The sequence below is a fragment of the Rhododendron vialii genome, chromosome 10a (assembly GCF_030253575.1).
Source record: "Rhododendron vialii isolate Sample 1 chromosome 10a, ASM3025357v1".
Lineage (NCBI taxonomy): Eukaryota > Viridiplantae > Streptophyta > Magnoliopsida > Ericales > Ericaceae > Rhododendron > Rhododendron vialii.
The window spans coordinates 25,459,263-25,486,600 of record NC_080566.1 but is presented as its reverse complement, the minus strand read 5'-3'; the positions used below and the strand labels follow the sequence as shown (position 1 = coordinate 25,486,600).

At 43.6% G+C, this 27,338-nt stretch overlaps 1 protein-coding gene across 6 annotated transcripts in view; it reads left to right on the top strand.

The window, feature by feature from the left end:
• The window catches only part of LOC131304779 (beta-galactosidase 6-like), a 43,056-nt gene extending 17,040 nt beyond the window's left edge, over positions 1-26,016 (top strand). The window contains exons 8-25 of one of the 6 annotated variants that reach the window (XM_058332161.1): positions 710-920; positions 1,573-1,668; positions 1,765-1,877; positions 14,169-14,235; positions 16,068-16,160; positions 16,242-16,385; positions 16,535-16,629; positions 17,378-17,483; positions 17,602-17,686; positions 17,756-17,874; positions 17,962-18,006; positions 19,939-20,120; positions 20,209-20,300; positions 20,668-20,777; positions 20,879-20,983; positions 21,073-21,180; positions 22,612-22,757; positions 25,616-26,016. In XM_058332161.1, the coding sequence (XP_058188144.1) occupies positions 756-920; positions 1,573-1,668; positions 1,765-1,877; positions 14,169-14,235; positions 16,068-16,160; positions 16,242-16,385; positions 16,535-16,629; positions 17,378-17,483; positions 17,602-17,686; positions 17,756-17,874; positions 17,962-18,006; positions 19,939-20,120; positions 20,209-20,300; positions 20,668-20,777; positions 20,879-20,983; positions 21,073-21,180; positions 22,612-22,757; positions 25,616-25,760 (2,016 nt within the window). In that variant the 5' untranslated portion in view covers positions 710-755 and the 3' untranslated portion in view covers positions 25,761-26,016. Of the gene's footprint in view, positions 1-709; positions 921-1,572; positions 1,669-1,764; positions 1,878-14,168; positions 14,236-16,067; positions 16,161-16,241; positions 16,386-16,534; positions 16,630-17,377; positions 17,484-17,601; positions 17,687-17,755; positions 17,875-17,961; positions 18,127-19,938; positions 20,121-20,208; positions 20,301-20,667; positions 20,790-20,878; positions 20,984-21,072; positions 21,181-22,611; positions 22,758-25,615 lie in introns of all 6 variants that reach the window. The other 5 variants (XM_058332160.1, XM_058332158.1, XM_058332157.1 and 2 more) reach the window with 5 other exon arrangements.
• The last annotated feature ends 1,322 nt before the right edge of the window (positions 26,017-27,338 follow it).

The following is a 27,338-nucleotide window of genomic DNA, read 5'->3' as shown; positions in this document are numbered from 1 at the left end:
CGTGTCATTTTATATATTTCAAAATAAATGTTAAAAAAATATGCAATATAGATCTTGTTTAATAAATCTTAATTTTAATTAGTTCTATCAAACAAAATTTTCAAAATCACATAAAACTTCATAATTCGATAGATAGAAGCATTTTAAAATGATACGGAGTCCCAAAAAGGTCACTCATTTTGGAACGGAGGGAGTATCTTTAAAAAAAAAGAGAAGAAGATGCTTTCTTCTTCATGTTTGTAAATTTTTGGTCTATTTATTTTTTATCTAAAAGAATAAGCCGCACCATTAGTTCAAGAAGTCCATTCCTATACTCCTAGTCCTAACCATTCCAATATGCACAAGTTTTGAAGAAGAGATGGAATTGAAAGCTTCTTTTTCGGTAATCTTCATCTAAATGAAAAGTCAAAATCTAAATGTTCTGTTGAGTAGTAGATTCCAGTAAAGTTGGGGCATGCCTGTCACATGGGGCCATCACACTTGGTACATGTGCAGTAGAAGGTAAGATATTCCATAATCACTTCAAAGATAATCAAGTACTGGCTCCTCTACATGCAGAGACCATAGTCCCTTCAATGAGACTAAATAAGTGGGGTATTATAGGGCTAGAAAACATAACTGATCAAACATTCTCATTAATAAGTGTGTTTGTTCTTGTGGTCCAACTACCAGCCCTCAACCTCAAGTGTGTGTTTGCGTTTATATATAGAAAGCTAGCTTACCTGGCAAGTGGGGAGGGAAGTAGCTAGGGAGAGATGGATTGGTGGCTCTGTTTGGCAGTTGTGGTGGTAGCAGTGGTTGGAGGAGAAAGGAGTGTTGGCGGGGAGAATGTCACCTATGATGGAAGATCTCTCATCATTGATGGGAAACACAAACTTCTCTTTTCTGGTTCTATTCACTATCCTCGCAGCACTCCCAAGGTAATGGAATTTTTATTCTCACTCTCTCTTCATTTATACTACATCATATCTAGCCACGTCATTGGGGTATGGTTGGTACCCATGGTCTCACATGTGAGTACCACCTTTGGAATCTCTACCCTCCTGGAGTTGATTTAAGTCATCCATTTTTATGTTCTTTTACAGATAAAGTAATGCTAAACTGAATAAGCTCTAAAAACAATATCAAAACTTTCTACTGTAAGGTTCTTCAGTTAGTTTAACAAAGTATACATCCTAACATTTTCTTTACCGTTCATGATAATTCTATCATTCGTTAAACTTTTTACTTTATTTTGTTTATTTTAACCCGTTGTTTAGTAAAAAAAAAACTAGAAACGTATTTTATTGGTAACCAATTTATCTTCCAACAAAAGAAAGTCCATTCCTCACTTCTTTTAGGTTTCGTTACAAAAGTCATGGATTAGTAGTAGTTTCTAATTAAAGGACCTCATCTGTTCGACGGTATTGCAGCAAGTGACACACGTGTGCACGCAAACAGAAACAGTTGCTTGCACTACGTTTTTTAATATTTATTAAAATAGTTGTAATCTTAATAGCAAAAACAGATGAATCAAATAGATACTCCATAAGAGAAAACAAATGGTGATATAAACTTCTTGTTCACTTTCAGATGTGGCCATCTCTGATTGCTAAAGCCAAGGAAGGAGGGCTAGAAGTTATACAGACCTATGTGTTTTGGAATCTCCATGAGCCCCAACCCGGTCAGGTTTGTCAGCTACAGTCCCAACCCAATCTTCAGCTGAAAAAGTTCTCCTGGGTCTTTCTTACTATATATGGTAACCGTGGGTTTTGTGTTGCATAGTATGATTTTAGTGGCAGATACGATCTGGTGAAGTTCATCAAGGAAATCCAAGCACAAGGGTTGTATGCTTGCCTCAGAATTGGACCCTTCATTGAGAGTGAATGGACTTATGGGTTTGTACCTTTTTGTTTAATTTCTTCAATTGGCAGAGCTTTCACTATCCTCTTTTGTGCCTCTCCAATCTCCACCTTATTTTTGCACAAGTAACTGTTCTCAAGTTTATCTGATTACAATAAATTACTATCTTTATCTTTAATTTGGAAATTGTCGATAGGCTAATGTTTACTGTAGGGGTTCGATTTAGGAGGAGAGACCTTCGCCTGAACTAGTACTTCACTTCCGCTACTCCGTTCCTCCGCCGCTGACCCTGCAACAAGTCACTAAGGCTGGAATAGCCTAGTGACCCTCCAACGATCAAGTTAGATGTAAGGAGAGTTGCTTTTAGGTCTAGGGTTAGGGAAAGATGGCATACCTCTCAAAGATGAATATCCCTTTGTATTTATAGACCTAGGTTAACTTGGGCTCCAAGCCAGTGCGTGGAGGTCACGCTTAGGTAACCGCCCTCGGTGACATCATAGATGACGCCACGGGATAAGACGGTTACGAAGCACATGGGCAGGCCTGGCCCAGATGATCCTTTTCGCCACGCGTCGCTCATGGTCCCCTCCTGCTATACTGCATTCTGCCAAGAGGCCCAAACGGAATGCACACCTCGGTAATTAACCGAAGTGTCAACAGGAGACCTGACGCCGAGCGAGTAAACAGAAAAGTATACACAGGCCCGTGTTAATATGAGGCCTCGGTTGATGGTGGTCCGGTTAGATTACCGATGACCGAAACCTCCACAATAGCCCCTCAAGTCCCTGGAGCTTTGCACCTCTGCTTCAGGGTCTTGATCCCATCGTATGAGATATCAGGCCTTGATCTTTTTAGAGAATAACCGAAGAGTGAAATTGCTTCGATAGATTCCTGTTCAATCCGCGCCAGAGAAGAGCCACTTGTCAGCTGTTGCCAAGGTCTCAGAATCAGAAAGCTGCCTCGGCACGTGCCATGTCAGTTGATTGGTACGAAACGTCGCTTCGGTGACACGCGTCAACATGCCTAAGGTTTGAATATCCGGCGCCTGTCCTCGGTGCAGAGTCCTTGATACTAGCCGTCCGATGATAACACATGTCGATGATCTAACGCTATGAAGCACCGACACCTCTAAAGGTCGAAGTATCGCAGTGTCAGGACACGGGGACACGGGGACACCGCGGGACACCTCGGAGATACGTACGGGACACGCCACGTGGCGTGTCCCATATTTTAATATTAAATTTTGAGGGGGACACGGCGGGACACCGCTAGGGACACGGCGGGGACACCGATGGGGACACGGCAGGGGTCAAACTGTAATTTTTTTTAAAATTTTTGGGGCCAAACTGTAATTTTTGAAAAATTTAGGGGTCAAACTGTAATTTTTTTTAAAAAAATTTTTGGGACCAAATTATATATATTTTAAATTTCTGGGTGCTAAACTATAATTAATTAATTATTTATATATATAAATAAATAAATAAATATACACGTGGCGTGTCCCCTGCCGTGTCCGTGTCCCCATTTTTTTAGAATTCCCGTGTCCCGGTGTCGGTTTCGGTGTCCGTGTCCGTGTCCGTGTCCGTGTCGGTGCATCATAGATCTAACGGCTCGATGCACGACGCTTCGTTTCCCGCGCAGCTTTCCATCTCTACCATTATAAATAGGAGAGACAGAGGTGAGATCGTCACCTTTTCTTCCGCTCCTGAAGTCGAACCGCCGCCGCCGTATACTTCCAGCTTTCAATCGAGATTTCGATCGTTCTGGTTGGGAGATCTTGCACGAACTTGAGGTAAGTCGACCTCCTTGCTTTATTCTTCATGTTTTGATCATTGTTTTTGAGTCTTCGCCGTTTTCTTGCGCTTGTTCTGGCTGAGCAACCGCTCGCCGCTGTCTGGTTCAAGGCGGCGCTGGGCTTCTCCAGCGCTGTTCACGCTTTCACCGAGGTATAAACTCATCCCGAGACCTAGATTCATCCCGAGGCCAAAACTCATCCCGAGACCTAGACTCATCTTGATCTCAAGGGAAAGGACTTCTGATCTTTAGAAATTCTTCCAAGAGGGAAGCACCTTCATAGGAAACGATTGTCCGAGGACTCCGAGGAGCGATGACCATTTCGCACCGAGCGTTAGACATTGATTTTTCCCTGAGCACATAGCTAACGGGTTTTTTGTATTCCTTTCCTTGGTTAGGCAGAAGCGAATGGTCATCGAGCTCTCTTCGGACAGTTCCTGTAGTTCAGGCTCTTCACCTATCGAAATTCCCGAGGACATTCGCCAGACACTTCGGGAGAGGGCATTCTTCCGGACTCCAATCGACTGCGTTGAACCATTTGAACCCTCGAGAGCTCCTCGTGAGGTGACGACGTTTGACTCCCAAGAGATGGATGCCCCAAGTACCTCGAACCAAGGTCCGGGTCCATTCGCGGATGCCCCTGAGGAGGTACGGGGACGCAGGAGGGCGATGAGGCCATGCCCATACCGAAACCAGTATTTTGACGGCTCCTCGGCTTCTTATGCTGAATTCAAGAGGGTATACAGCGTTCCTCATGATGTTGACGTTCGGATCTTACCGAACAGCGACCCCAAGGACCTTCCTCACCGGGAGGGAGCTCTCATCTTCCCTTTGATGGCTATCACAGAGGGGGGCGTTAGATTCCCCCTTCATCAGTTTGTCCGAAGGGTTCTCCGAGCCCTCTCCCTCACGTCTTCTCAGCTTACGGTGAACTTCTACCGGATCATCACGAGCATTATAGAGCTGAGGAGGCAATACAACCTCACGTTCGGACTCGAGGAGCTCTTCGGTGTATACCTCGTTGGAGTAAACCGGGAGAGCGACCGTCACTACCTCTCCTGTAGGACGGGATACGATACATTCCTTATCGACCATCTTCCCGACTCGGAAGAGTGGGCCAGTATTTATGTATCGGTCACCGGGAATTTTATGTTTGGGCCCGGGGAAAGCGCGGACACAGCCACCACAATTCAGTTCGAAACCGGGGCTCCTGGTCAGTAGAAGTATCTTTTTAGCTTTATTATGTCTGCACATTTTTCTTTCCTCATTGTATACTGATTCTTCCATTGCCTATCCTTCAGCCGAGGGCATCGTTGCAGAGCTTCGGGGAAGGGCTAACCGAGCGCAAATAACAGCTGCTTACGCCATTCTTATTACGAGTCGGTATGCACCTGATCTGCTCGGATACAAACCGACCTATACCGGCTATTTGAAAAAGAAGCCGAGGCAGCAAGGAGTTTCTCGAGGTGGACGAGGACGTGGCCGAAGGAGAAGCCAAGGAAGAGCAGAAGGTAGGAGACGAGGAGCTGGGGCGACAGAGGACGAAGTTGGTGATTCTGGTCCCCGAGGCGTGATCCGAGAAGAAATCGACCGGGAGACCCCAGAAAGGACGGGACTTAGTGGAGAGATGAGCGGTCGTGGAAGAGAAGTGCTCAACCTTCGGCGCCAAAGGCCACGAGGACGGGGTGATGGCGTCAGGATTGGCTCACCGGGGGCCGGAGCCTCGAGGGTGATCCCTGTTTCTCCTCGGGAGCCTCCGGAGAAGAGGGCTCGGACCGAGGAAGAAAACTTCGGACAAGGAAGGGGCGGGGAGCCGATCTTGATAGAAGAGACGGGAACCCGAGGAGACGAAGGAGATGTGGAGAGCCGGCGGGGAACCGAAACGGGGACTCGTGTTCCGGCGAGGGAGGTCCCTTGGGCCCCCGAGGTTCGTCACTACTCGGGGCGCCTAATTCATCACGCCGATAGCGCGTCTTCTAACATTGGGACGGCGTTTGGGCTGCTTCGGTCGTGTATTCTTCCGAAGGATGCCCGAGCTGTTGAGGGGTGCACCGTGGATCTGACAGGAGAGATAGCGCAGGCACTTCTGAAAGTAAGTTACTTCTGAAAGTTTCTTTTCTTACCCCCTTGATTGATTGTTGGAATTTTGATCAATTTTAATTGTGTTGGTAGGCCGGCGCTCGGGTGCTCGCTGTGAACGAACAATGCCAGGCACGAGAGCAGGAGATGGAGCTGCTGAGAAAAACCCTTGCTCAGAGAGAGGACGACCTGAAAGTGGCGAGGGAGACTTGTGACCTCTACCTGGCCGACTTTCAGAGGTGCGACCGGGAGCGGGTAATTGCTGAAGGGAGGGCCACGAAAGCTGAGGAGGATGCTGACACATTGAGGGTTGCTGGAGCTCGGGAGGTTGAGTTTGCAAGGAACAGAGGCTACGATGAAGGCTGGGATGCTGCCGGAGTAGAATATAAGAAGCAGGTCCGAGAGATAGAAGCCGAGCTCTTCAGAGATCGGTTCTTGGACGGACTTCGGTACGGACACGAGGCCTTGATAAGCAAGCTTACTCTGCCAGAGGGTTCGGAGCTTCGAACCGTGCCTGAGCCCCCTCCTGAAGAGCTCGTGCTACCGGAGGAGGAAAGCGAGCAGGTGCCGAACCAAGAGCCCCAAGCGACCGAGGAGCCAGCTGACCTTAGCGCCCCTGTTTCCTGATGAAGCATAGGAACTTTATATTTCGCAGCTCTGAAAAAGTACTTTAATTTTTGCTTGAATGGTCGGTTTACTGGACGGCTCCGGACATTTGGAGTTTGCCGTTCCAGGGATTGTAATCGTTTGATACTTGAAGCAGTACCCTTTTTGTTTATTGTTCGTGAATGAATGCTCTTCTTTTCTTGAATGTTTTTATCTTTGAAATGCTTGTTTGATTGGTTTGCTCCTTAGGTTATGATGCCCCTCCTTCGGTGGGACTTGAAAAGTTTGTAGAAACAAGTTTAACCGAAGCGTTAACCGAATCGTTTTGCCAAGCATAAAAAAGATGATTAATCAAGAAAAGGTGACTCGTTCCGAAGCCCCAGCTAGTTTGAGGGCCGGTAGGGACCGAATCAGAAGCACTTGCTTTAATGAATTTTTGACATTGCACGCCCCTGCTTATTAATAGAAATGAGCTTATCGAGCAGGCGCGGGATGGTATTACTGCTAGGGACGTAGGCCGGGGTCACGAAGTGGTATGGTTTTTGCCATAGGTTCGTGACGCAGCGAGTCCGAACAGTGAGAAATTTCTGGTGGGTCGGTGTAAGGGGCTTGGAGAAAAAGGCCGGGTATCCTTACAGCGAGTGACCAGAAATTCAGACGACCGAAGAGGCCCGGGCGACTTGGTGGGAATTTTTCTCCGAGGGTATCACCTATGGGAGAACAATATCCCTGAAGTCGGTATAAAATGGTCCGGGCAAGAATAGACCAAGTATAAGTAATTTAAACAATCAGTGTACGAATAGTGCCAAAGAGAATTCTCATTAAAACTCGAGGTATTGTCAATACATAAGCAGATTGCCTTCAAAACTTTCTCAAAAGAAAATGCAACGTAATAAGGACAAAACGGGCTTCGATAGCCGAGCACTACTCGTAGAACTTCAAATTGTTTGCATTCCATGACTTAGCGATGGGGGAGCCATCCAGTTTCTCCAATTTGTAATTACCTGAACCGAGGTGCTTGAGAACTCGGTAAGGACCCTCCCAATTGGGCATTAGTTTTCGCTTTTTGGACTTCTCCACCACCTTTTTCCAAACAAGATCGTCAGGCTTGAACGACCTGAGACGCACGCTCCGGTTGTAACCCTTTGCAATCTCCTGTTGGTATGAAGCAAGCTTGATCCTTGCGTTGTCCCGCTCTTCTTCGGCTAAATCGAGGTCCGAAGCAATGGTGTTATTGTTGACCGACTCATCAAAATTTTCTGTTCTCATTGTTGGGAGTCCGACTTGGAGTGGGATGACCGCCTCCATTCCGAATGCCAAGGAGAAAGGTGTGCGACCGGTTGATCGCCGAGGCGTCGTACGGTAGCCCCAGAGTACCCTGGGAAGCTCTTCGGCCCACTTTCCTCGCCGTGACTCGAGTCGTCGCTTTAGTCCAGATGAAATTGCTTTGTTTGCCGCCTCGGCCTGTCCGTTGCCCTGGGGGTAAGCCGGGGTGGATGTATCCCATTTGATACCGTATTTGTCAAGCAGGGCCCGGTACTTCTGCCCTGTAAACTGTCTTCCATTGTCTGTAATTATGGCGAACGGTACACCGAAGCGAGAGATTAAGTTTCGCCATACGAAGCGGATGATGTCTGCTTCTTCAATGGTGACCAGGGGCTCGGCTTCGACCCATTTTGAGAAATAATCGGTTGCGGTCAAGAGGAACTTGAATCCACCCGGAGCGACAGGGAGCTTTCCAACGATATCCATGCCCCATTGGGAGAAGGGCCAGGGGCTGGTAAGAGGGCTAAGGTCCCGGGCCGGCTGATGGATAATGGGAGCGAACATCTGGCACTTCTTGCAACGCTTGACGAACTCTTCGGAATCCTTTTTCATTGTCGGCCACCAATACCCCTGAGTGAGGGCTCGATGGGCGAGCGATCGTCCACCGGAGTGACAACCGCTGTCACCGGCATGAAGCTCTTCGATGATGCCCGGAACTTGATGTGGGTGCGCCACCAATAAGTACGGCCCGGTAAATGATCTTCGGTAAAGCTTGCCGTTGGGATTGAGCCAGAAGAGAGCAGCTTTGTTTCGGAGTCGGTGAGCCTCCTTTTTGTCGGTGGGAAGGGAGTCTTCCCTCAGGTAAAGGACGATTTCATCCATCCAGCTCGGACCGAGCTCTATGTTGAGTACTTCCTTCTGTAGGTCTTCGAGCTCAAAACTGGGCTTGTCAATAGAATTGAAGGAAATGGATCGGTGCCCAGTACATGAGAATGCCGAAGCGAGCCCTGCCAGGGCGTCAGCGTGGGCGTTCTGTTCCATTGAAATATGCTCGACTCTGATTGCTTTAAAGCGTTGAATGAGCTGGACTGCGGCGCTGAGGTAGGTACGCATGCGGTCATCCCGAGCTTCGTATTCTTCAGAGAGTTGGTTAACCACCAACTGGGAGTCGCTGTAAACGACGAGCTCTTCGATGCCAATGGCTTCGGCAGTCTTGAGTCCGGAGATCAACGCCTCATATTCGGCCTCGTTGTTAGAGGCTGGGAAATTGATGGAGAAGGAGCTTTCGTGCAAGACACCGGAGGGTGAGAGAAGAACGACGCCTGCACCTGCGCCTCGGCTGTTGGATGCGCCATCGACGTACATTTTCCATACATCTCCGTGAAAGAGCTGCCAAGCTGTGCTAGGGTTGGCTTGGAGTTCTGCTTCGGTGCTCGGTGGGGGTGCCAAAGCAGATACGTTGGGCGGTGTAAGCTCTGCGATGAAGTCAGCCAGCACCTGAGCCTTTATTGCTGTCCGAGGCTGAAAGTGGATTTCGAAATTAGCAATCTCAACGGCCCATTGTGAAATTCGGTTGGAGAGATCGGCCTTTCGGAGAAGAGATTTGAGGGGGAACTCGGTCAGAATGATGATGCGATGAGACTGGAAGTACGGGGCAAGCTTTCGGGAGGCTGAGATTAGGGCGAGCACGAGCTTCTCCAGGGGGAGGTAGCGCGTCTCGGCGGGAGTCATGGTTTTGCTGGAGTAGTAGATTGGCTGGTGCTCCCGACCCTCCTGTCGGACGAGCACCGAGCTTACGGCGTGCGGAGAGACAGCTAGATAGAGGAACAAGTCTTCCTGGTCCCTAGGAGTGACGAGGAGTGGAGCCGTGAAAAGATACTCCTTTAGTCGCTGGAGGGCTCGGTCACATTCTTCAGTCCAGTTGAAGCTTCGTCGGCTGCCCTTTAGTAGTGCGAAGAAAGGCTGACATTTGTCCGAGGAGCGACTTATAAACCGATTCAGAGCAGCAGCCATACCGGTTAGGCGCTGAACATCGCGCTTGTTGTGGGGAGCCGAGAGCTGATCAATAGCTCGAATTTGGGAAGGATCGGCCTCAATACCGCGTCGGGAGACGAGGTGGCCAAGAAATTTGCCAGAGCTGACGCCGAAGACGCATTTCTCGGCATTGAGGCGGAGTTTGTGGCGCTTGAGTATCTCAAAGACTTCGGCGAGGTGAGTTAGATGATCACCGGCGCGAAGACTTTTAACCACCATGTCGTCAATGTATGCCAGCATAGTGTCGCCCAGTAATCGCTCGAACATCTTGGTTATCATTCGCTAGAAGGTTGCTCCGGCATTTTTTAAACCGAAGGGCATGACGAGGTAACCGAAGATCCCGTGGGGGGTAATGAAGGCAGTGTTCTCGATATCGCCTTCGCTCATGGCGATCTGGTGGTAGCCCCGGTACGCATCCAAAAAGCTGAGTCGCTCGTGACCGGAGGTGGCGTCGACGAGCTGGTCGATACGGGGAAGAGGAAAGAAGTCCTTCGGGCAAGCGTCGTTGAGGTTGGAGTAGTCGACGCAGACACGCCATTTGCCATTCTTCTTCTTGACTACGACGGTGTTAGCCAACCATTTGGGGTACTGGACCTCTCTGATTGCCCCAGCGTTTAGGAGTCTGTTGACTTCTTCAATGACGGCCTCGGAGTGAATAGGAGAGGACCGTCGTGCCTTCTGTACGACCGGTCGCTTGGCTTTGTCGATGTTGAGCTCGTGGCAGATGAAAGAGGGGTCGAGCCCCGGCATCTCATAGGGTGTCCAGGCGAACACTTCAATGTTTCGGTTGAGAAAAGCTACCGTCTCATTCCGATCAGTATCACTAAGTGAGGAACCGACAAGGAAGAAGCGGGAGCCGTCCTCGGTGATTGGGATTGTGGCCACATCTTCAACGGTTTTGTCATCGGGAGATCTGCCGACGTCCTCCAAAACTGGGGCTTCGGGGGCTTCAATGAGATTCACCCGGGGGGTCTGTTTGGTGCTTCGGACGGCGTTGACGTAGCACTGCTTGGCCGCGGTCTGGTCTCCGTATAAGTCTTCCTGGTGCCCGTTAGTGCCAATGAAACATACCACTTGGTGATAAGTGGAGGCAATTGCTTTAAGCCTATGCAGCCAGGTTCGACCGACAATGGCGTTGTAAGGGCCAGGGACGTCGACCACCACAAAGTCTATTTCAAGCGTTACCGAGCCGGCACGGACAGGAAGAGTGATCATACCGATGGGCCAGACAGGAGCTCCGTTGAAGCCGATAAGGGGAACTTCGGAGGGAGGGAGGGAGGTCTCGGGAATCTTTAGATCTTTAAAAAGAGAGTAGTACATGACTTCGGCCGAGCTACCCTGGTCTACGAGGACGCGACGGACGTTGAAATTTCCGATGCGTAGCGTGACCACGAGGGCGTCGTTGTGGGGAAGCTGGACGCGGTCGAGATCCTTCTCGGTAAACGTTATCGTCCATTTGGAGCCGTCGTCGGTTCTGGGGCGCTTTGGTTCGGGGCCAACTAACATGACCTGCTTGGAGGAGGAGGCTTCATTCAACTCTGCCCGAATGACTCGAGCGGCCTCGGGGTTCAATGGACCGTGTATGACGTGGATTGTCTGTACCTCTTCCTCGGTATGTGATTCGGTCCGCTGTGTCCGAGCCGTCGTCTTCTCGTGATCGATGAAGTTGCCGAGGTGGCCACCAGCAACAAGCTGTTCCAAGTAGGCCTTGAAGGGCTTGCATGCTGTGGTGAAGTGACCTTGCTCGCTATGGTAGCTGCATCGAACAATGGGATTCTTGATTTTTCCATTTTCGGTTCCGAGCTTTTGATTGGGGAAGGAGAAAAAGGGCTGATCCTTCACTTGATCAATGATCCGGTAGATGGGAATGGTGAAGACGGTCTTTTCGGCGTTGAAGTCACTTGGCTTCGGTCCCTTCCTCGGCGACTGCTTGATTGTGTTAACCTGTTTCTTCGGTGTTGAGACAGGTGCGGGGGCCGGTATGGATACCGAGGTGTTCAACGCTTTTGAACTTGTAGGCTTCCCGATGCCTCTCTCCGCCTTGGATTCGATGAGCTGACACCAGCCCTCAATTCGAGTCATAAGGTCCTTCATAGAGTTCGGCTTATGGCGAGCGAGGTCGTCGTAGACTTGCTCGTCTTGGGAGGTGAGACCGAGCTTGAATTCTCGGGCAGAGATGACACCGTCGCAACCTTCTATCTCATTGAACAACTCCCAATAACGGCCGGTGTACTGCCGAAGCGTTCCGTCGTTCCTCTTACGTAGGGCTAAGAGGGAGTCGATTTCCTTCTGGTGCTTGTTGCTCGTTACGAACCGTGCCATGAAGGCGTCACAGAGGGAGTCGAACGAGGAGATTGACCGAGCCGGGAGTTGATTGAACCAGGTGAGGCCCAGGTTGCCGAGGCTTGCTGGGAACACTTTACACAGGAAAGCGTCGTCCGAGGGTTCATTCCGAAGAAACAGAGATATGACGGTTTTATACTGGACCAGATGAGTGTACGCCTCGGTCTTGCCGTCATATTTGGCGAACTTGGGTTGGGAGAATCCTTTAGGGGGGGTAACCGAGTCGATCTCTCTTGTGAAGGGAGAGGTCGTGAGTCGCGCAAGTCGCGCATCGCGATGAGGTCGGATCGAACGGTCGGGGCCGTCTGGACGCTCAGTCGCTGTACGCTTCTTGGGGACGAGTTTGTCCAATCGTTCGTGCTCCTTTCTCTTTGGATTGATACTAACCGATTTTCTGGGAAAACGCTCCTGGCGATGATGTCGGTAGCTATCCCGAGCAGAAGCCTCGAGGCGCTCGGTGACCGGGCTCCTACTGTTTGTGCCGCCGGGGTGCGAGACGATGGGACTTCTGGCTCGGGGGCCCTTCAAGCGCTCGCGGTATCCTCTAGTCTGGATCTCGACAAGGCCGTCATCTCCCCTGAATGCCCTTGTGAGGCTAGGGGTAGATTCCCGGCCTGTCCTGCCCACAAGGACGGAGTGGGTGGAGGAGGCAGAGACGCTCCCACCACCGAGCCTGTCAAAGGCCGATGGTCTCCTTCGAAGTTGCGCAGGAGAGCAAGAACGGTCCCTGCGCGATGTTTCTTTTGGGGCTTGTGTGTCCACCGCTCTTGGTGACTCAAGACGATCCTTGACTGAAGGGCGGGGTCTGTGCTCTAGCAGGTGACCGGCTTCGTGACTGCGTGGGGGGGTGCGACGGTTTGTTCTTCCGCCGCGGCTCCCGGAGGAATGAGATGGGGAGATGAGGAGGTATTTTATCTCCGCCAACTCGTCTCGGACGTGTCTGTCGCGGTCCACGACCGTCGTGAGATCGTCGATTTTGAGCTCGAGATGGCGGATGTAGGAGTGGAGCTCGGAGGATGGGCCTGCGTCTGGAGCTGACGCTCCGGCGCCAACTCCGATGGATATGTGGGTCTTTCCATGGGCCGCCGCTCCGCCAGAAGCCAGGCTGTGGTCCACAAGGGAACCGAGCCCGTGGGCGGTACCACCGTGATGTGCGTCGTCGATCTCCACCATGTTTGATTCTGGATGTTTTAACGGAGCAGATGGGGGGAGGTGAAAGTTGAAAGGATGGCTAGATCCCCAGCGGAGTCGCCAATTGTAGGGGTTCGATTTAGGAGGAGGGACCTTCGCCTGAACTAGTACTTCACTTCCGCTACTCCGTTCCTCCGCCGCTGACCCTGCAACAAGTCGCTAAGGCTGGAATAGCCTAGTGACCCTCCGACGATCAAGTTAGATGTAAGGAGAGTTGCTTTTAGGTCTAGGGTTAGGGAAAGATGGCATACCTCTCAAAGATGAATATCCCTTTGTATTTATAGACCTAGGTTAACTTGGGCTCCAAGCCAGTGCGTGGAGGTCACGCTTAGGTAACCGCCCTCGGTGACATCATAGATGACGCCACGGGATAAGACGGTTACGAAGCACATGGGCAGGCCTGGCCCAGATGATCCTTTTCGCCATGCGTCGCTCATGGTCCCCTCCTGCTATACTGCATTCTGCCAAGAGGCCCAAACGGAATGCACACTTCGGTAATTAACCGAAGTGTCAACAAGAGACCTGACGCCGAGCGAGTAAACAGAGAAGTATACACAGGCCCGTGTTAATATGAGGCCTCGGTTGATGGTGGTCCGGTTAGATTACCGAGACCATGACCGAAACCTCCACATTTACTTTTACTTGTCAGAAAATTGAAAAGGATAAGGTCAGTGATTTTGGATTTGACTTCCACTTTTATTTTGGCAATCTGGTGGCCTCAACAGAGTTGTTCCTTTGATTTCATGCTAACCACTTTGAGCTTTAACTATAGTTATAGTCCATAGACATTCATGGTGACGGGTGAAATTGAGATTCCATCTGCACATTTTTTGACCTCAAATTACAATTATGGTTTTTTTGGCCAGTTTTTGTAGAATGATGGTGTGCACGTTGATATGCTTTAATATTTTGTTCTTTCCCAGTAAAAATGTAAAAGAAGTTGTTCACATACATGTAGCATTCAAAAACATTGTTAGTATCTTCCAAGGGACTGAGCGGATGGGGTTTTGTAGGGGCTTACCATTTTGGCTGCATGATGTATTGGGCATCGTCTACCGATCAGATAATGAGCTGTTCAAGGTAATATTGCATGACATTCTCTTTCAAAAACCCTTGCGGGCGCGCACATGTATGGGGGACTAAGAATCAATTTCCTTAGTAGCATGATAATGATTACCTTATATGATGGTTATGAATCTTGAATATTCATGTATCACGATTTAGGCTTGAGTGCTACTGACTTTGTCAAACTGCTCGTAACAATCTTACACCTTAGTTGTAAATTTTTTTGCTCCTTTCCAACATTGTAACAATTCGGGCCTGATTTGTTTGTTCGAAAATTCATCTGTATGGAGAAGTTTGTGTCACCAAGATGGACCTATTTTGGCTTCAAATCAGTTTATTAGCCAGAGCTAAGCCATCTATGCCCGGGCTCAGCTCAACGTAGAGAAATTTAAGCTCTTGTTTCGTACTTTCGTTCAGCCCAGGATCAACCCATCTAAGTTCTGGCTCAACCTGGAAAGGGGAAATTTTCGCTAAGCATGTGTTGAGTAATTGGGCTGATTTGGACATTGTCGTGGACTTCCTGATGCTTTCTTTTGGATGCTTACATCATGTGGTTTAGAACTTGAAGTGCAAGGAGCTTTTCGTGGACTTCCTGATGCTTTCTTTTGGATGCTTACATCATGTGGTTTAGAACTTGAAGTGCAAGGAGCTTTTGGATATAAATATAGCTCGACTCTATCAATTAGGACCTTCTGAGTTCCTTGGTAGGCTTTTGGATTTTTGGAAGATGTTCGTTCCTAGTGTGGTGTCTACTCACTTGGCAGAACTTCATTCTTTGGTGATCTCATTTAGATCTTGTTGTCTCTTGGTTGAATTTAAGGTTTTGTGAGACTTGATAAGGGGGAGGCTTTGGGTTGAGAGATTCCAATTGGGTTTTAGTGATAGAACTTGAAATTTGGATTGGTGAGCTTGTCTCTTTGGAAGAATTTGCTTTGTCACAGTTGTAGCTCTTCCGAGCATTGTTTTATTTGCATTAATGGAATCATTCTCTTCGTTTTCTTTTTCTTTCCAATTGGGTTTTCGTGAGAGAATTTGCAATTTGGGATTGATGAGCTTGTCTGTTTTTGAGAATTTGCTTTGTCATGGTAGTAACTCTTCAGAAGGTTGTTGTCTTTGCATTTAGTGGAATCAATCTCTCATTTTTTTCACAATGGATGTAGGTTTATGCTAAAGCGTAAGCTGAACCACGTATATATTGGTCTCTATTATGCTTTTGTTTGGGATCTGATGTCACCGTATGAGTTTTGCATTCCTTTGGTTTGTTTCTTCTCTTAGTTATCATGGCCATCAATGGTTCTTGGTTGCGATTGGATTCTTTGGGCCCTACTGTACAACAATAGTATATGCCTTCATCGGCCCAAATGAAATGTATTTCCCACTAATTTTTTTGGTGTTTTGTAACAAGTAGAAACTAACTACCCACCCAACTGTTTTCGCACAAAATGATAAGGAGTGAAACTTAACAATGGACGAGCAACAAACTACAGGTACCATGAGAATACATAGGGATATACAACTGGAATGACTGTCATGTAGAAACTTGTCAGTACATGCAATACATTTTTTTTTTTCATGATAAGGGGTATGCAGAACACTTAAAATCAAGGTTTATGCCAGTAAAAAGAAGAAAAGGTTTTTTAGACCATTAAAAGATCAAAGCCTTAAGTAGGAGCGATGTCAGTAATTAGAATCCTTAGTTTAGGGCAATAATTCTATTTTATGATTCTCCTTTGCTCTCGCGCAGAATACAACTGTCTGATAACCAATGAATTCAACAGAAAGATTTTATTCTCTTTAAGTGTTCTGGACCTTATTGATCACCTTAATCATTTACCTTTTTGTCCTAGTATTACATGCAAAACTTCACCACCAATATAGTGAACATGATGAAGTCAGAAGGTTTATATGCTTCACAAGGCGGTCCAATAATACTATCACAGGTGAGCAAATAACTTGCTTGATCACTAATCAGCTCGTTTTCTGCTACAAAAGTCTATAACTCTATGTATCTGGTTTTGTAGATTGAAAATGAATATCAAAACATTGAAGCAGCTTTTAATGAAAAAGGACCTCCATATGTGCGATGGGCAGCAGCAATGGCAGTGGGACTCCAAACAGGAGTACCATGGATCATGTGCAAGCAAAGAGATGCTCCTGATCCTGTGGTTAGTCCACTGTTGTTATTTGGAACCAATGATATTAATGTAAATATAAGTTAGGCTTCTGGAGTACTGTTTCAAACCCTAACCTTAGCAGTATGAGATATATCCTAACAGAATTTTACCGTTTATATTGTTGAATTTCAAACTCGCAGATCAATACATGCAATGGGATGAGATGTGGAGAAACTTTTGAAGGGCCCAACTCTCCTAATAAGCCATCAATGTGGACTGAGAACTGGACATCATTGTATGGTTTCGTCGAGTGTTTATATTCGCTTTAGGGCTTGGGAAGAGGAATACATATAAACTTGCTTCTTTCTAATTGATTGGACCAATGTGAAACGAAAAGACGAAGCATGAATAAGTATATCAATAGCCCCTCTCACATAGGATTCGAACATTATAGTTAGTATCTCAAATTTTTATGCTAGTTTTGTTTCAGTGAACAGAGCATCGAGTGGGAAGTTTCGTGGGATTGTTTGCTTGTGGAAATTGTCACAGTTGGCAATGCAAGTGGTGCTATAGTTGTTGAGAGTGGGAAGTTCTTGGTAGATTGGTGTGCAAAAATTTAAAGTCTTAGTTTCTGAGGTCATGTTCTCTAGTGCAAAAATTTAAAATATCAACTTGATGATCATACGCAATGGAGATCTGAGGCATGTTCTGTAGAAGTACATCAATAACAACCACCATCTTCTTTGGCAAGTTTAAGTTTTTCGAAAAAGATACATTTTTAGAAATTTCGCTTTTATTTCTGTTTGTGATAGGAAGGAGTCAATGTTTGCAGTTTCCATGAATGGGGAGATATTTTCTATCTTTTCCATTTACTTTTTATCTTCCGTAGAGATCACACCCCTAACCCCATCCCTCCGTACCCAATATTGTGCAAGCACTTGAACAATTGTGATGCAGACTTTGGCTAGCAAACTATGATTCATTTATACATCTAACCTTCGGCTAACTTTGTTCAGTTTTTGTTTTCTGTTTTCCTTTTGAAGCTATCAAGTATTTGGTGGAGAACCATACATTCGGTCTGCTCAAGAAATTGCATTCCATGTTGCACTCTTCATTGCAAAAAATGGAAGCTATGTGAACTATTACATGGTATATAGGATACGAAATGCTAGTTAATTCCCCTTAATGTACTAGCACACCTACAGAAAATTTTGAATACAATTTCACTCACCTTTGACACAAACCTTATTTGGAACTGCTAATCTAGTATCATGGTGGAACTAACTTCGGAAGAACCGGTGCTGCCTATGTCACAACAAGTTATTATGATCAAGCTCCTCTTGATGAATATGGTGAGGAGTCCTTCTTTCACATAATTGCACAACTGTAAGTATTAAGTAAGAATATTTTATCAAATGCAGGCCTAATTAGACAACCTAAATGGGGACACTTAAAGCAGTTGCACAAGGCAATGAAACTATGCTCTATCACTTTGCTTCAAGGAGTGCAAACTAATTTCTCTATCGGTCAACTTCAAGAGGTATTTGTTAGTTCACTTCTTCTCTCTCTTGCCATTTTTCACCAACTTACCCATGATAGTAAAAAAATGTTTTCTGATTTATTACAGGCATACATGTTTCGAGAAGACTCAGGAGGGTGTGTAGCCTTTCTGGTAAACAACAATGGAAAAGATACTGCAACTGTCCAATTTCATAATGCATCATTTGAATTGCTTCCAAAGTCAATAAGCATCCTACCAGATTGTCAAAATGTTACTTTTAACACCGCAGCAGTAAGTTTTGGTTTTACATAGATTGAATGATTTGATTGTCTGCTTTAGAATCAACCCTAGAATTAGAAATGGTGAATTTAGTTGTACATGGTGTAGTTTATTTCTTTCTATAGACCAATGCCCTTTAACCCAGGTGCTACTTATTGCTGTAGATTACTTGTTAAGGGCTTGAGCCACATTGGTCCTCTCCGTGGAGACAATTTGTTGTTTATATAATGTAACCAAAAGAAGAACAAAGCATGAAAAACACTGCCCAATACTTCTTTCCCTCGACTTATAAGCATAAACAACCAACCCACGTGCACTTTGATACTGCTCACCTAAGAAGCACTGATACGGACACGAGACACACATACGACATGACACGGACGTGCGAATACGTTATTTCTCCAAAATGTAGGACACAGACACGTGTGTGTATATAATATATATATATATATATATATACACAAATTATCAAGTGAGGGATCCCTCACTTTGTTAAAATGCGGGACTTTCATATCCCGATCAAATTTTGAAAATCTGAACCGTTCAATGTGTGCAGAACGTGATTTTAAGAGTCCCCGCGAGAAATCAGCAAAAAAAATGACCGGGAAGGGCTTCATCCGAGCAGTTTTTTTTGAACCGTTCAATGAAAACTGCTCGGATGAAGCCCTTCCCGGTCATTTTTTTTGCTGATTTCTCTCGGGGACCCTTAAAATCACGTTCTGATCACTTTGAGCGGCTCGGATCATCGAAATTCAATCGGGAAGGAAAGTCCCGCATTTTAAAAAAATAAGGGATCCCTCACCGGAACCTGACTGTATATATATATATATATATATATATATATTGTCATGTATACATATCACCACAACTATATACACATGTTATGGAGAATTTAGATTGACATAGGACTCGAGAATTTCTTGAAAAATAAGACATGGGCATAGTTAGGAATCCTCAAGAAATCTTTAAAACACTTACAAGGGAATTGAAATATGATTAGTCGTGAGAATTACACTCTTTCCAACTTTATATATTATAGTGATTTGTCAGATTCTGACATCTTTGACAATCACATGTTAACCACATTCATTTCTTAGTCATTGATATCAAAAAAAAAAGTGTCGGACACGTCTTGGATCAAGATTTTTATTTCCTAATTATGGACACAAAAAAGTGTCAAGACACGTGTCCGAGAGTGTCTGAGGAGTGTTAGTGTCTGACGCGAACATCGACAATGAGGGCATATATAGGAGTATATGACATCTTTGAAGCTGATATGATGAATGTCGTATGTTTGGCTTGATGGTTGGTCTTTCATCTCTTGAGATCCACCCTACAATAAGGTATTAAAATGCCAGAGTAAAAGAGAAAACTGGTTCTTGAGCCTCATTCACGGTCATGTGAGTTCGAGTCACTACAAAAACAAAAGATGCGAAATCGATCTGTACCCCTTCGTCTAAATTACCAATTTGACATGTTTGTTAACCAAATTGTGAAACATTGTAAGCATTCAGTGGCTTATCAAAGTCTAAAAAACCTTATTCGTATTTTACAAATTTAACACACTTGTAGGAAAATAAATGGGACTAGAAAATCAACTGTCTATTTAGACAAATAATTTCTTGCATGAGGGGAATTGTATCGTGATATTTTTGTTTGAAACGTGTTCTTTTCAACAATCGTACTTTCAGGCTTTGCACTAACAGCACCCCCATAATTCATGCCATCTCATTTAGTCGTGGACGTAAACATTGACCCAATCAAAGAAAAGTCCATGGAAAGTCCACCAACTCTTTTACAATCTATTTAATTCATGATGCATAGGTGGAAACTGGGTATAATGAGAGGAGGACAACATTCGGCCATATGTTTGATTCTGTGGATGGATGGCAAGAATTCAAAGATGTCATACCAAACTTTTCAGATACCTCAATAAAATCAAACTCATTGCTTGAGCACATGAATATGACCAAAGCTGAATCTGATTATCTTTGGTACACCTCCAGGTACTGTCATCTCTTTGAAAACATGTACCATTTCCTCTTAAATATTATTGACGGAATTTAGATTGTGCACTTTATTTGTTGTACATAGGTTTCAACATAATCCAAATTGCACCAACCCAATGCTACATGTCGAGTCTCTCGGGCATCTTGTGCATGCTTTTGCTGGTGAGACGTACTTTGGTGAGTCTTGTGTATAGGGTTTTATGATAATTTAGAAAATAAAATCCCAATCAAACCAAATACTTCGGTGTTTTCGATTGCAATCATTTGATTGCAATCATTTATTCTAGTCAAATGATTGCAATAGAGACATGAATCCAAAAGAACGTGGCAAGGCCATCCTAAGAAAATAGGTGGAATATCTTCCAATTACATCTTAATTCTGTGCCAGTTTTTATTATTATTATTGTGATTCTTTCCATAAACTTACCTTTAAACAATATGACTCCTTGAATTTAGCTCCATGCAGTTCAGGTTCTCATTTTCTTGCCTAGGAAATGTATACCCTCAGCAGTCAGAACCGTAAACTATGTTGTGTTATATTCAGGAGCTGCACATGGAAGCCATGACGTCAAAGGATTCATTTTTGAGAGCCCAATACTATTAAATGATGATGTCACCAATATATCATTACTCAGTGTAATGGTTGGATTGCCGGTAATTATCTTGGTGTGGATTCTACACATGTTAACCTTTTATTTGGCACTCAACTTCTTTGAAGTATTCACTGAAATTGTGTTTTTGACAATGACGCAAAGGACTCTGGAGCTTATCTTGAGAGTAGAATTGCAGGATTAACAAATGTGACAATTCAGTGCTCTGAGCATACGTACAGCCTTAAAGATCATGAATGGGGATATCAAGTAAACAGAACCATTATTATATTTAATTCACATGTCTAACATAAGTTGTCTCACAAGTCACAAGTACACTCAAAATTAACTTGTCACAGGTTGGTCTTTCGGGAGAGAAGTTGCATGCATACGATGTACAAAATGCGAGTGATGTCAACTGGAGTAAAACCCGAATCTCCACTAATCAGCCACTCACTTGGTACAAGGTAACAGTTAGTTTATTATGTATTGACTCCCTTTGTCCCACAACATAAGGACATCGTGAAAAGACGTCTAAATCTCGGACGAAACAATAAAGTATTTCCACGCATAATATTTAGAATTCTTCACACCAACTTAAAGAACTAATTAAGATCCTTGAAAAATTATGCGTAAGTTTTAATTTGAACATTGCACGTTCTTTCGTGGTGGACTTAATGTTCTAAAAGTCGCTCGATGTTCGTCACTGAGTCGACCACCTTCGAGCTTCGAGACCTATTAATCGGCTTATAGCAATTAGTCGGGTTTTTATTTATTTATATATAAATACTCCCTAATGACAACTCCTATAAAAAATTGAACATTCATCTATCAATCCATCAACATTAATTCTTCTTCAAATATGACATAGAAATCTCTCCTTTACAGAAAACTATTAATATGATTATAACACCAGCTGGTACTGGGTATGGGTATGGGCTGTTCATTTATTAGTCACTTACCAATTCTAATAACTTTATTTATATACACCAAACAATACTATACTTCGTGTTAAGATTTAATAAAAAATAGTACTACTTTGTTTCCAGAATCACTAACGTGTCAATATGGGTATGGGCTTTAAAAAAAAAAAACTAATGTTCGAGGTCGGTGGAGATGTGGAGTGAGAGGAGATCTTGAATTTGAGAGAGAGAGAGAGAGAGAGAGGCGATAGGCAGCTCGAAGATCTCGTGTTTTAGGGTTTCACAAAGATATGATAGGTGACTCCAAGATTGATCAATCCATGACTGGGTGTTGAACAAGCCTAAAAACTTTGATTCGAAGCCCTTAAACTGGTATGAGTATATAATAGTTACACCCCTTGATTTTCTAAAATTATATATTTTACCCCTATTAATCGCCAAATAGCTGACTAATCGCCCATTAACCGGTTAATCGACTAATCGCCACTAGACGCTTGCCAAATAATCGCCAGTTAATTGCCGACTAACTCCGATTAACCTCCTGACCTACGAATTCAATCGACTAGGCATTAATCTAATTGGTTAGGCCAAATTTCCAATTAATCAGCGATTAAATCCTTCTTTTAGAACACTGGGTGGACTAACTTTACAGACAGAGGGAGTAACAAGTTAGCATCATTGCACAAGTAGTTAAAGAAAGAAGGTTTCACGGAATGAAGAAGTAAATTCAGTTACCGTCATGAACTCGATTCAATTTCCATGATGCTTGGAGATATGGAAGAAAAGTTATGAATTCGGTCAAAGTTTTAGTTGAGTTTCAGTCATGGATTGAACCATTTCATTATTTTTAATGCTTAAGGTTTTCAATAATCTTCTGAGATATAATTATGATCTAGTACATCCATATGGAACAACATTACATTGAATAATTGACATGTTATTATGCGATACAATTTTAAATTGATAATTTTGTAGGCCATATTTGAGGAACCCAGAGGAGATGACCCAGTAGCTTTGAACCTCAGCACCATGGGCAAAGGTGAAGCTTGGGTTAACGGGCAAAGCATTGGTCGATATTGGATCTCATTTCATACCTCTAAGGGAACTCCTTCTCAAGCATTGTACGTATGCCATTGTTTCTTCTTCATACTTCAGGTTTCTTGTGAGTTAGCAATGAAACACACACACACACACACACAGAGCAAGAGAGAGTCCTTAATCTTGAACCAAACTGGAAGGACAACTTTGCAAGTATTGAATTCTTCCCAGAACAGAGTGGTAGCTAAGTGGTAAGTGCCATGTACACTCCCATGCATTTGACATGGATTGATTCAAACCTCAATAACTACTACTAATAATGTTGACTTTCGTTGACACAAAAAAATAGAATTCTTCCTCCATTGAGATTGCGAAAGCGCCTTTCGGAAATATCCGAAACTATTACCCCCTCCGTGCCTTGTTAAGTGTCCAGCTTCGTAATTCTAACTTATTAAGGAAACATCATCATTACACCTTTCACATCAACTTTTACCTTCACTTTCCAAGATTATCCTTCACTTTTATCTATTAACTCTTTACCCATTAACTTTTCAAAGGACAAAATGACAATTGTATAAACTTTTGTCCATTAACTTTTCAAAATTGACCATTATTAAAGGATATCTCAAAATGAAATACTGGACTCTTATTTGAGGACAAAATGAGTAAAATTAGTCAGAGTTAAAGCGTAAAGCAAGGATTGAGAGCGGGAGTGAAAGGTGCTAATTGGGGACTATTTGACCTAGTACCTCCTCCCTTTCTTTACAGATTAATTTTTTTTTCCTCACTGTTGATTAAAATGAGACATAGAATGAGCATGTGCCCATAAGAGCTTATTTTTTGAGGAGGGAAATGCCACAAGACATCTCTTATTTGATTGTATATGGTGTGCACTCAATAAGTTGTATGAAATCGATAACGTCTAGACATAAATTCATAGCATAAATCTTAAATTCATAACATTCATATGTTATGATTTTTTGTCTTGAATTTGTAAATTTTTATGCAAATATTAGGTTTCTGTGTAAATATTATGGATCTTTATACATAGGAGTATGTTATAAACTTGTTCACACATTTGATCACTTTTTGAGGTGGTTTCAAAGGAGCGAAAACACTCAAAACACTCAGATAGAGGTGCATTATAGCACTTCCTTGTGAATGAACCTACTAAATTCTTAAAAAGCTTATTGGAAGTGGAAAGCTCTCTCTCTTTACAATAACATGCTATAGTAAGTATACGTCCTTCTCCTCAAGGTTTGGTATACCATGTGTGACTTTGCTAACCATGTGCTATCTCACACTACAAAAATCTTGTATTCTGGAGAGAAAAAATATAGGTCTCTAAGCATATGTTTTTTTGGACAAAAAATTGAAACTGCATATTTGTCAACAAAATAGCATTTGGTCCCTAAATATAGTCTCCATGGACACTATTTCTAGTTTTCTAGTGAACAACCGTTATCAAAACTAAATTAGGAATTGGCATTTTACGAATCTGCCTGTCGGATTATGTTACACACTTAAAGATGAAATTATCCTTCGAATGAATGTTTTACCCATTTAGCTTGAAAAAAAGACTATTGTCTTTATCTCATTTCAAAAAATGCTTGAAAACCATCAGTTTCGCTCCTAGTCTCTTGTAATATACGATGGCTCCTTCAATGAACCAATGCACGATGGCTTCAATCGGCCTCTGAGTTAGTCGATTGCTTCAATCTATGTTTTCATTCAGTTAGGATTGCTTCGACCTTGGCAATGGTTTTATGCGATATGGTAGAAGATCAATTATTGAGGTATGATCTTATTTATGAACCCCCAATTGAGCTTATTTTGAACTTTGAACTCCATATCGCAAGATTTAAATCAAAAACGGAAATAGATTGTTGCGATCTTATTTTTGAACCCATACTTATCTTATTTTTGAAACATATGTTTTGGAGTTTGTCCCACATCAGTTAATTATCTCCTCTAAAAACTAGTATATGAGTTGGGCGGCCTCTCAACTCTTTGGTAATTGGATTTGAGTTGTATGCTTTTGTTAGACTTGTCTCACATCACTCATCTAAGCCATCCAAGCTTGGTTAATAAATTATAGAGGCTACTCCACCTATTGTCAATTGGTTTTAGGTTAGAACCTTCTAAGAAATCTAACATGGTATCAGAGCTAGGTCTTGGGTGGCCTCACCTCTCGTGGGAAAGTCTCTGTCATCTTTATCGCCCGAGTCAGTCAGCCAGCTCCTAGCCTGTCACCTCCACGTGCATCCGGGCTGGACGTGAGGGGAAGTGTTAGACTTGTCCCACATCGTTCATCTAAGTCACCCAAGCTTGGTTAATAAATTCTAAAAGCTACTCCACCTATTGCCAATTGGTTTTAGGTTGGAACCCTCTAAGAAATCTAACAGCTTTAACATGGTATCAGAGCTAGAGTTTCGGAGAATTATTGTTCCCCCTTATTTGTGCCATAAGTGCATCGATGTTTGTTGTGATCCAAGCGTTATTGATCATTTGTTTACTTCTCCACGTGCAAGTCGAGGGTCGCACGTGCGGGGGAGTGTTGGAGTTTGTCCCACATTGGTTAATTATCTCCTCCAAAAATTAGTATGAGTCTGGGCGGCCTCTCTACTCTTTGTCAATTGGTTTTGAGTTAGATGCTTTAACAATATGCATCCCGATTTTGCATTTTCTCATCACACTGGTAGGATATCTTTATGCTTTTCGCAATCAAATTTTTTGAACGTCTTCCCAAAAGACTTAACTGTTGTGATGTGGGTTTGGCTCTAGTACTTAGCAGTAATAAACGTACTTGTTTATCCACGCGCAATTTTGATGAGATAGCCAAATATGGAGAAAATTTGAATTGCAAAGCAGCCTCATGTGTTTTACGTACTTCTGATTTACATCTCTGAGTTTTGACGTATGGGTAACGTTCCTTTCTTAGGTACCATGTGCCTCGATCCTTTCTGATACCTTCTGCAAACCTCTTGGTTTTGTTTGAAGAAGTTGGAGGGGACCCTCTTCACATTTCCTTGGACGCCATTTCAATCAGTAGCATACAAAATCACTATGGGCACCTCTCTCAATGAAAGGTGAAGGAGCTATTGACGTGTTTGTAGATTCATGCTTATGCACAACATGCTACATTGGGAAACCTTTTCTTGAATCTTGATTGTCTTTATCAACGTAGGTAACCTTTTCTTAACCATGTTTGACTTGTCTTTACAAGCTCATTAGTGATGGTGATGCGGTCGAGATTTCAATATGTATATACAATCTGTTATTTTTTTACTTTGCTTCTCAATAGTTGCTTGGTCAACAAGACAATATGAAGTTTATAATTTCTATTTTGCTTTCTGGTACTCCGTATTCAGATTGCTTATATTATAGACGATAATGCAAAGCTCATGGAACTCAATTTTAGTTGAGTTTAGACTAACAAGAGACAGAGGGTTTGTAATTCAAATTAGTTCATGGATTTGTTGCTAGATCTCTTTGTTGTAGATATTCCTGCATTAATTGGTATCAGAACTTACACGTTTGAATTCGGATCATGACATATCCCTACATTAAGTGGTGTATCAGAGCCTACTCTCAAATACATATCATGACCCGACAAAGAGTTCATCTTTACTGATATGTTTTGTTGAAGCGGTTTAAAAACGAGATAAGGTTGCATGAGATGCCCAACAAGGTAGAGGATTTCAGCAGTTTCGGGTGCAATGGTTGTCTTGGATGTTGCAATCCAATTATGCAATTCTTTGGTAGAAGATGAAAAAATTTAATGGGGTGTATGGAGGAAATTGTGGGCTGCGAATAGCCGTCCCTCCATGGAAATATCCAAGCGGATGAGAGTCTGGAGCTTCCATTATCAAGAAATAAATAAATAAATCTTTCAATAGTACAAAATCTTTCATCATCTCCATTGTAGGTGTTTGTTCCACTCCAACAAGGCATCAAATGCATATTTCCTCTATTGGTGCCGCTTAGCCTGATCAACCTCCTATCCACTTGATGTCCCTGAAAAGTCCCAAGCATGAACTGTTGGTCTGGATGTTTTTGGTCTCAAAATTAGGGCAGAATTAAACTTGGTTAGTTTTCTATCTTTCCATATTTTGGCGCATATAAATTCGTATCTATCACGATGATAGACCCCAAAAGACACGTGATAGACTTCAAACGTGATTGCACGTGAGGGAGATGTTAAGGATATAGAGTTCCACAATATTTAAGAGTGAAATGAGTTATCACTTAATAACATTTAAGACATCTCAACTCATTGCTAATTCGTTTTGCGGGGCGGTTTCGGAGATATTTATAAAAATATCTAAAAAAGCACCCCAAATCTCAATCTTATAGTTTTCGTTCAAATTTTTATGATCCAAACCGTTTAATGTATGCAAAATGTAATTTTAAGGGTGCCCGCAAGAAATTAGCAAAAAATATGACCTGGAAGTTCTTGTTTTGAACAGTTTTTAATTGAATCGTTCATCAAATTTGAACTAAAAATTGCTCAGATCAAGCCCTCTCCGGTCATTTTTTTTGGCGATTTCTCACGGGTATCCTTAAAAAATCACGTTCTAATCACATTGAGCGGTTCGGATCATCAAAATTTTATCAGAAACTATGAGATGTTTTTTTAAATGTTTGTATAGATGTCCCTAAAA